Source organism: Solanum tuberosum, unplaced genomic scaffold (genome assembly GCF_000226075.1).
Source record: "Solanum tuberosum cultivar DM 1-3 516 R44 unplaced genomic scaffold, SolTub_3.0 scf00213, whole genome shotgun sequence".
Classification (NCBI taxonomy): domain Eukaryota; kingdom Viridiplantae; phylum Streptophyta; class Magnoliopsida; order Solanales; family Solanaceae; genus Solanum; species Solanum tuberosum.
Genome location: NW_006239141.1, coordinates 561,938 through 572,909, shown reverse-complemented (window position 1 = coordinate 572,909; position 10,972 = coordinate 561,938). Strand labels below are relative to the sequence as shown.

Sequence of the window (10,972 nt, the reverse complement as noted above, 5' to 3'; positions counted from 1 at the left end):
ATCCAGAGAGGTACCAAAGACTAGTGGGAAGGCTGCTATATCTCATTATGACCAGACCTGACATTGCTTACACAGTGCAGGTTCTGAGTCAATTCATGCACAAACCAAAAGAATCTCACATGCTTGCTGCTATCAGGGTGATTAGATATATCAAGAATGCTCCAGGCCTTGGTTTGTTTAAGTCTTCAACTACATCTTATCAATTATTTGCCTATTGTGACTCAGACTGGGCTGTCTGTCCCCAATCCAGAAAATCAATCACAAGCTATATGATCAAGTTTGGATCTTCCTTGATTTCATGGAAGTCAAAGAAGCAAGAAACAATCTCAAGGAGCTCAGCTGAAGCTGAATTTAGGAGCATGGCATCTACAGTGGCAGAACTTTCTTGGTTAACAGACCTGCTCAAGGAACTAGGAGTTTCAATTGTACAACCTATTGATTTGCATTGTGATAGCAAGGCTGCTATACAAATAGCAGCAAGTCCAATATTTCACGAACGAACTAAGCACATTGACATTAATTGTCATTTTGTGAGGGAAAAACTATAACAAGGACTGATCAAGACTCATCACATAGGAACAAAAGAACAGCCATCTGATTTGTTTACCAAAGGGTTGGGAAAGGCTCAACTTGGTCATTTACTTGTCAAGCTTGGTCTGAAGAATGTATTCTTGGCATCCAGCTTGAGGGGAGTATTGAGGCTAGTGACATGGCAGTTAGTTAGGATGTTATAACTAACTTATAATTAGTTAGTGTTAGTTAGTCATGATAGTAAGTAGAGCAGTAATTAGTTGGTTAGAAACTAATGTATAAATAGACGTGTACATCATTGTTGTAAATACAACTTTCAGTGTAATACAAAGCTTTCCTCTTCTTCTCTAAACTGATTTCTCTAAAAGCTTCTGCACTGTTCCAGCTCTAAATCCATGGAGTAATCCATGGTAGCTGAAGTTTACACATTTTAAGTAAATAATACTATATAAATAGACTTCAAGAAGAAAGTGAAAGCCACATTAAAACTTCAATTAAGAAAGTCACAAATGTGTACTTATTTACAAATTAAATGTAATACAATAAAAAGTTAAAACATGATTAAACAATAAGTTATAGAAGCAAAACATGTCTGTCAGGGACGTGCATTCTAAGAATATAGATATAACTAAAAGTTTCATATTTATAGGCTTTTAAAAAAATATTGATGTAGTACGTGCAAAATGCGTGCTTATGATAAGAAATATAACAGAAGACAAAATAAAAGAAATCAAAATTTTCATTAATTTATCGATATGGACATTCCATTCATCAGCTATCCTATTTAGTTCTTTTTCAGGAAGTAACATTGAGGTCTTTAATCCCACCTGTATACAAATGACACAAGTTTGATGATCCAATATTTTATACTTCTATACTGCCAAGATTCATAAAATCTGCATCAAAAAAGCATAAATTTGACTTTGAATAAATATAAATAGTAGAAAAAAATGACTACTATAAATATGAGCGTTTATGGGTCGATATTTAATTAAAATAAAAAAAATGATTTAATTAATTTTTAAATTATTAAATCAAATCAATTTGAATTTTTCTTCTTTCATTGTTTTTTTGTCCTGTGGTGCAACTACTTTATCTACTTCTTTTATGAGCTTTTAACAACAAATTAAGAAAAGAAAAATATTGAATTAGTTATAAAATGAGAAAAAATAAAATATATAGTAAATATTGAAAGCAATAAAGATAGAGAGACAATAGAGGATAATTTTAATTCTTTCAATTGCGTTCAATTGTATCCGATATGAACTTTTATGTCTCTCTTTATACTGTTACATAGAGCCATAGAGGCATACAAAAGATTGTCATAAACATGACATTAACCATAAAAGTTATTATGAAGATCACGAGAAAGGTTGTGAATGTATGGAAGTTAATTACTAGATCAGTAGACAAAATTACTATTCTTTGGACACACTTAAATTTTGATGCTCATGATTTTGATGAGTGTTCAATTCTCCTTAGATATTTAAAATAAAGAAAAAAATAAAACTAATAAAATTTTATAAACTTTAAATTTTGAATCCACCCCTATACTAAAAAACAAGGATGTGAGGATAGAGTATACATGTAAGTCTGTGTGTTATCTTTTTATTTTTAATTTGGAAATATATTTTACCTTCTGGATATACATTATAACTTGTGGGAACTTTCCTCCCAATGTATATATAACTTGTGTGATATTATGATACAAACACATAAACTTACGCAGCAAAAATAATGTTTGTTACTTATGGATAATATGATACAAAAGAGTGTTATTTTTCGGTGTCAGATATATTTTCGGCCAATTATTTTGTTACTTAACTTTAATGCATATCTTAGTATCAAATATACATATTAAAACATCTTAATCTATTTTATTTTTTTAAAATGAGGCTTGAGTGATCCAAGTGATGTTAATAAGCTATGATATTCTTGTTATTATAATTAATTCAACCTGATGATATTTTTACAAAAACAAGTGGACCTCTAAAAAACTTTTCAAGCCCAGTATGTTAATATTAACTCTGGGCCTCTGGTATCTTAATATGTCAATCAGCATTCATAGACTCACTTGTCCATCAAAATTAGTCCTCCCATCCTCTTCTCTTTATTGGTCCAAGTCATTTCGGGACAAGCGGATCATTTATGATTACAAGGATGAGCTTCAAGAGAATGATTCGGGATTCTTGCAGGGTAAAACCGTATACTACCAGACACGAGATAGATCTTCCAAAGAACAATGCCGGGGGAGGGGGGAAGGGATCCTAGTTTCAACTTACAAGAGTCTCCAAATAGTAAGGCATTCATTAGAAGAAAACAAAGAACTAAAAGAAGGATCATGGTTTATTTCAGCAACAAAGATGATGAAAAAGTACAATCCAAATATATGAACTAGTCCAATACTAAAACAGATGTCAAAGATCACTATAGCAAATCACAAGCACCTAAAAAAGATGCACGCATTTCACAACATCATTCAAGAATTAGAGTCATCCCCAACTGCAATCATATCCTAAACTTGCTCAAGCTTTGACTTGTTATTGTTGCTAGATTGCTTCTCCTCTTGGTGAGACTTGACATTTCCCGTCGTCAACGACTCATCAAAGGTTGATTTCTTGGTAAATCCCTTCTTCTCACAGTAGATTGCATATAAGATAAGTTGCACTGTTCCTAAACCAAAGCCAAAACCATTTGGAATCTGCAATGCAACAGTATATTCTTGTTTAGTAGGCAGCAACATCCATATTTTGGTATACTCAAAAGTTAATCAACAATAGCTACTTACAGCAACAAAAGGGTCCTTCCCAAGAAGGCCAAAGGCAAACCAGGAAGCGCCACATAAGAACACGAACAACGACAAGAAAAATGGCATGAACTCCACACTCTTCGTCTTGATTACCAATCTCTGTATACATAAAAATTGTTCTTGAGTATATGCTACTATCAAACATTTCCAACGTAAGAAGGAATAACCCCTTATGTTAAAATTGAACATCTAATAGCACAACTCATCCCAACTCTCCATCCAAAGTTGGGACAATGAAGTATAGTCAAGAGAACTAACAATATACAATAAATAACTGCTCGAGAAAGAGTACGAAATGATGTTAAGGAACTTACTATGATGGATAGAGGAGATCCATACATAATGATAGAGAAGATCGTGGCAGCGATACCACAAAAGAGCTTCCTTTTGCTTCCATGTAAAGCGAGCATGGAAACAAGGGCTACAGCAGCAAAAACAGTAAGGACTAATAGAAGAAGTGCTGAGATTTTCTTCTTCTCTTTACTTGGTGCAAATGCAATGAAGATCAGCACATAAATGGTCTCAATTACAGCTCCAGTCCCATTGATTGTAGACACCAACAGATTATTTGGTGACACAAATGGTAAACCATACCTATCCAATTTGATACACAAAAACAAACCAGTTCAAGAAAACATGTATCACTTCTACTACAAAATCAAAATGAGATAATGTACACTGCTAACATGAACCAAAAACTATGTTTCTTCAACTCTCGAAAAATGTCACGAGTGCGTATCAGATCCTTTAAAAGTAGCACATTTTTGGAGGATCTGACACTGGAGACGTCCAAGCAACACAGACCAAAAATCTCAATCTCTAAAAACAGATAACCAAATCCCAAGATTTGAGGAGTTGAACAATTTTTAACATCATGTAAGCAAGATTCTTGAAATGACTATAATTTACCACAAAATTAACAAAACAGTATCATTAATTGGAACTGAAAAGGATAACAGAAAGCATAATACAAATGTTAAACCTGCAAGAACTTGATAGATAAATACAACAATGTTATTTAATCTTACCATGCAGAAAGCAGGCAGTTGAGTAAAGTCATAACATAAGGCAAGCCAGAAAATTGTTCAGTGGATCGATTTTGAATAACCCTCTTGAATGTGATTCTAAAAGAAGATATCCAAAATGTTAGAAAGTTGAATAACAGATTCATGGAGAAAAAACCCCCTTTTTTCTCAAACAAAAGCTTTAAAGTATGAAAACCAAGAAAATAAAGAATCCATTTTTAAGAAATGTAAAGAGTTGTTGAAAAAAGCTCTCACATTGGTGCCAAGAACAGAAACAGAGCAGTGGCATTTCCTGCAAAACAGAGAAGATGAAACTAAGAATGTGATTACAGAAAATGAAAAATCTTGAAGAAGAGTGAAAACCCACCAAATATCCCAAAAACAAAATGCAGAGTATGAACAACACCCATGCCTTCTTCACTTTTGCAGTACAGAGTAGTAGTTCAGAGCAATTTCTTTGATTGAGAGATGAAAAAGACTGTGTTTTGAAGAAAACCCAAGTGAAGAAACTTACAAAACTCTCCAAGAATTTCAAAAAATTGAATACCCAAAGGAGAAAAATGAACATGAATTTGAAAATAAGAGATGTTTCTTTATGAAATTGAGTCATAGTGAAGGGTTTATATATAGGACCAGAGCCCAGAGGAAGGGCAGTTACTGCTAAAAGACACCCTTTTCTTGTCCTTATCTTCCCTATCAGTTGGGTCACAGTACACTCTTCTGTCAAATGAAAACCGTTTATGTGTCCACTATCCATGTTAAAGTCTGATTATATTTGGATTCACGCTGAAAAATTCATATTAAATATAAAGCACTCCGTAATAAAAATGACTCTGTATTCGAGATTCGAGCTCAAAAAACCTCTTGTTAAGAATAAAGGAGTACTTATACTTATGTGATAGTAATAACTGTTTTATAGTTTCAAATAGGAAGTTACAAATGGAAAAAAAAAAACGGAATGACATGAGATGTTTCGGTACTCGGCTCCGTTTGTCAGTTGAACCCTTATATTCATCACTGCTGCCAAATGAACAGTTAAACTCAATGAATTCCACGTGTAAAACGAGTGCACTACACAAACTCATCGGATGAGAAAGAGATTTAAAATATTGTGCTTCAATGAGTTTAAGGGTTCAGTTGGCAAAGTCATAAGTACGAAGGTGCAACTTACTGGAGTCTCTCAGGTTAATACGCCAAAAAAGATAAAAAAAGAAAAAGAACATATTTTTTTGGGAAAAGGGTTTGATATACCCCTCAACTTTGTCATTTGGAGCTGATATGCCCCTCGTTATGAAAGTGCCTCATATATACTCTTACCGTTATACAAACGGCTCACATATACCCCTACTGTTATAAAATGAGTCACATATACCCTTCATTTAACGAAAGTGAAAAAATTAGTTTTAAAATTATATTTTTGAGTTTTGATTTTAAAAAAATTTTATTTAGGGGTATATATGATTTTTCTAGCAAATTTCAAGGTATATTTTAATTTTTCTTGGACATAAATTATTTTTGACTTCTTGATTATCATTATTTGAGTTTCTTATTCTTATTTTATTTTTCTTTCATTCCTTAGTGTAAAGAAAAAAATTTAAAACTATTATTTGTGGCTATATTATAATTTAAAACTATTTTTTGGATATATTGTAATTTAATTTTGTATTTGAAGAAAAAATCGGGTCATCTATAATAAATTTTACAAGAATATTAGCAAAACTAATAAATTTGACCATCAAAATAATAAATCTAAATTAGTCATTGAAAGAAAAAAAAAAGCTAAAAAAATAATATATGTTTGAGGAGGATTAAATATACCCATATGGGATAATATTTAAAAAAAAAAAAAAATTAAACTAAAAATAATTTTTTGCACTTCCGTTAGAGGAAAATGGTATATGTGAGTCATTTGTATAACAATAGGGGTATACATAAGCCACTTTTATAACGAAGGATATATCAGCTCTAAATAACAAAGTTAAAGGGTATATCAAACCATTTTCCCTATTTTTTTTTCCCCCACCCCTTTTTCTTTTAGTTAACAATTTCGTGTCAAAATTCATTTGTTAGTTGGTTTCGTGCCGTAAAAAGTTCACTATGGCAGTAATGAGCAGAACATAGCAGATAATGAAAAAACACCAATGGAAATACTACACTTGAGATTATGTTTATGCATGCCAATTAATATTCTTCAACAATTTTCAGGATTTCGTATGGATATATCTAACACATAAATCATTTTATCCTTATACTCTATTCGAAAATGAATTTTTCATTGACATCGGGTCACAAATTCCTATCTTATCCATTCTACATGCAACCATATGTACAAAGTTAGTTTTCTCTAATACATACAAAACTACATAAATATTTAACCTATAAAACTTAAATTTCAAATTTATCTCTATTAAGGAAGACTCTATTCCCAAAACTTGAATATATATAAACATTTCTCGGTGGTAGAAGGGGAAAATATATGTAGGACGTCATATAAGATACTATGTAGGACGCGAATTGTCACGTAGAATATCTAAATAGAATAGATATATTTACTTGTTTAATTTTATATAAATTAAATATCTATTCATATATATTCAAAATTAGAAAATATAAATATCAGATAAAACGGGGTTAAATGATCATTTATCAAGTAGAAAAGACCACATGTGACATATTGATGATATCTCAAATTTGAAAATAAAACTAAAAATAAAATATGTTCTGCTTATAAAAGCAAAGCCTTCTATCATCTAAAATCAAACATGTCTTTTTTTTTTTAATTAAAAAAGAGAAAGAAAGATAAATGAAGAACTAATTCTAACATTTAACCAAAAACAGTTCTCAAAATGCTAATCAAGGCACTCAACGACAGAAAACAAATGGAGTAGCGAAATGGTATACTCCTTCCGTTTCAATTTAAGTGACAACGTCTTTTTTCGTCTTGTAAATTTTCTAATTCTAATATTCTACTCAATAAATTTAAGATCTTGGATTGAACGAATGACATAACTCTATAATTTAAGACAATAAAATCAAAAAATCGTGACCAATTAAATTAATATATTTAAATTAAAACGGAAGTATTAATTACATGCTAGTCATATTTAGTAATTTTTCTTCGATTTTCTCCTTCTTTCCACTCTTTTTTGATATTATGTCCCATATTAATTACTTGTCAATGTACAAAAGATAAAATCAATTAACTTTTTTTTTCATTTCACGCTTACGATTAATTCTTTTTGACCGTGTAAATAAGTTTGTAAATTTTCAAAAAAAATAAATTAAAAGGGTAAATTAGTAAAGCTATTTTTTATTCGTAATTAATTTATTAAAAAGCGAGTAATAAAAAATGTAGACAACTAATATAAAACGAAAAGTAATATCATTTTATGTGACGATCAGGTCTAAAAAAATTTATTATTTTTCTTTGTAAAGATTTTAAACTAAACGTTTTCTTTTGCACGTTTATTTCTGGCCTTTTTGTTTTTTTCATGATTGTAAATTGTTGTAGTGTTTTATTACTTTCTCGTGCATGTGTCATCTGTATTTTATAAATAAAGTAAAAGCACGTAAAAAAACAATGATTTTGTTTGGTGAATGAATTGTCTATACATGTGAACAAAAAAAGAAAACTATAACTTATATATATTGTCAGTGTAAAATATCATGTTATTGTTATCTCCTGTATTCAGATTAGCAAACCAGAAATAATAAAAGATGAAAAGAAAAACACAAAGAACTATTCGAGTCCACAAAATTCACTGTGTGTCCTTAAGAAATTTAATCCCCTCAAGTACCCGAGGTTGCAGATTAATTCCTCCCAAGATAAAACGGATTAACCATTAAAGAAGTAGCGGTACCTCAAACTTCGATAATTTCAACGAACTCAAAATGACAACAACGAATCACACACACAGACACGATTGATCGATTTTGTTTTGTAAGAAATGTATGCAAAAGAAGGGAAGAATTCGATGCAGAAAAAATGAGAGAAAACCTCTCTAGTTATAGCCAACAAAGGGTAAAAGTCACAACCCTTTGGAAAGAAGACAACCTTTCAGAAAGGTCACAACACTTTGGAAAAGGCATAACCTTTCAAACGATCACAACCCTTTAGAAAGGACACAACCTTTCATAAAGTTCACAACCCTTCGGCATAGTCACAACTCTTTAGGAGAGTCACAACCCTTCATTTCCTGTTCACACCGTTTAAAACCCAACAATCCCCCACATGAATAGGGAATTGACTATTGTTAAAACATATGCATGAAAAACTGTGTGATTCGTAATTAAGGATTGATTGCCTCTGGATAAGTGGGTTTCCCTTTGAACTTTCCGTAGTGAACATATCTCGGATATACTCGGTAGATTTGATATATTTGAATCGTCAAGCTTGGTGTATACCTAGACAACATAAGTCACACAATCAACCCTTGAACTGTATTTTGGTTCTCATTGTTTTGTTCGTTTCAACCATGAACACGTCTCGGTTTATAAGTACGTAGAGAACTGGCCTTACCGGATTCTCCTTGAAGCGGCTTACACTTCACACTTACATAGGTGATTTCTAAATGTGTTATTCCGTAGATACACCATTTGATATACCATGTATCAAACTTAGAAATCATTAAAAAGTCTTAATGCCTTTATCCTTGTTACTGAATATTGTCTTATCATGAGAATGGACCATAAAAAATATTTTGACAATGTTGAACCGTCATCAATGACTTTGTTTGATCTCCTTGAACCTAGATCTTGGGATCTCCAGTCTTCTAGGTAGAGTTACCGCCACAATGACTTGTTCTCTGCCATAGTCCCATTCCCTTTGATAATCTATCAACTCCCTCTCTAGTTAGGCCTTTTATAAGTGGATCCGACACATTATCCTTTGACTTTACATAGTCAATTATGATAATTCCACTAGAGAGTAGTTCTCTAACGATATTATGTCTACGTCATATATGACGAGACTTTCCGTTATGCATCATGTTCCATGCCCTACCTATTGCAAATTAACTCTCACTGTGTATGCATACTGGAGCTAAAAGGTTTGGGCCAAAAATCTTTCAAGAAATTTTGGTGTCATTCAACTTCTTTACCGGCCTTATCTAGAGTGATAAACTCAGATTTCATAGTAGAGCGAGCGATACATCCCTGTTTGGAAGATTTCCAAGAGATTGCTCCTCCACCAAGAGTAAATACATATTCACTCGTGGATTTTACTTCATTTGACCTGGTGATTCAATTTGCATCACTATATTCTTCCAATACTGTTGAATATTAGTTATAATGCAAAGCAATAGTTTTTTAAGTATGTTTTAAATACTCCAAAACTCTTTTCATTGTCATCCAATGAGTTTGATTGAGATTACTCATGAACCGACTTAGTTTATTAATAGCATATGCTATATTTGATCACGTACACTTCATGATATCATACTTCTCAATACTCTAGCACAATCCAATTGTGAGTCACTTTTGCCTTCATTCTTTTGAAGTACAAATCTCACATTTATTGGAGTCTTGACAATATTATAATCCAAATACTTGAACTTGTCAAGTTACATTTTCAATCACATCAGTAACTTCAATGTCTTTCATATCGAAGTTACTTTCTAGCATATGCTTAGTAACATTTATGTTAGAAATGTTTCTTTTGACGATCACAATGTCATCAACATAAAAACAAATAATGACCTTGTGATTTGAAGTGTCTTTAATGTAAAAACATTTATCACATTCATTAATCTTGAATTCATTTGCCAACATAGTTTGGTCAAACTTCGCATGTCATTATTTGGGCGCTTGTTTTTAGTCCACAGAGTGACTTAACAAGTTTACAGACTTTCTTTTCTTTTACCTAGAACCACAAAGCCCTTGGGTTGTTCTATGTAAATTTCTTCCTCCAATTTTTCATGTAAAATAAAAATGTTTTCATCATCCATTTTGACGAATTTGAAGGCCATATACCGCAACTAGCGCAATTAACATCTGAATTGATGTAATCCTAGTTAGTGCTATTATCTGTCAAACAAGGCTTTCTTATTGTCTAAAGCCTATGACAACAAGTCTGTCTTTGTATTTGTCAATAGTTTCATCAACTTTCTTTTCCTTTTGTAGATCCACTTTGAACCCAAAAGTTTATTTCTTGGAGGAAGATCAACCAACTCTCAAGTATGGTTGCTCAAGATTGAATCTATCTTACTATTGACAAACTTTTCTCAAAGAGAATGAGTCCACAAAGGACATAACTTTTAGAATATATGAGACTCATTTTCAAGAAGAAATGTTACAAAATCAAACTCGTAGGAAGTAATTTGTCCATTGACATTTACTACGCCTCCGAATCTCTTTATTAAGTACATTCTCCTTTGGTTCTTTCCAAGGTCGTTTAAACCCTTCACTTAACTATCCGAAAGTTCGGACTTATGAACCATAAATCGACATGCTTTACTATTTGTAGCATATCCAATGAACATACAATCCAAAGTCTTAGGTCCTATTTTGACCCGTTTGGGAATAGTGCCCTCATTTTCATATCTCATATGAAATAGACTGTATTGGAAATTGCTTGATCACTATCTTTCAAGAGTTATTGCTTGTATAA

At 31.9% G+C, this 10,972-nt stretch overlaps 1 protein-coding gene across 1 annotated transcript; it reads right to left on the bottom strand.

The window, feature by feature from the left end:
• Window positions 1-2,859: 2,859 nt before the first annotated feature.
• On the bottom strand, window positions 2,860-4,944 carry LOC102600613 (bidirectional sugar transporter SWEET1). Its single transcript, XM_006356244.2, has 6 exons — window positions 4,733-4,944; window positions 4,621-4,657; window positions 4,369-4,464; window positions 3,655-3,934; window positions 3,320-3,439; window positions 2,860-3,232 (listed from the first exon to the last, which is right to left on the bottom strand). The coding sequence occupies exons 1-6, from the start codon at window positions 4,773-4,775 to the stop codon at window positions 3,047-3,049; spliced, it is 762 nt and encodes a 253-aa protein (XP_006356306.1). The 5' UTR covers window positions 4,776-4,944; the 3' UTR covers window positions 2,860-3,046.
• Window positions 4,945-10,972: the final 6,028 nt, after the last annotated feature.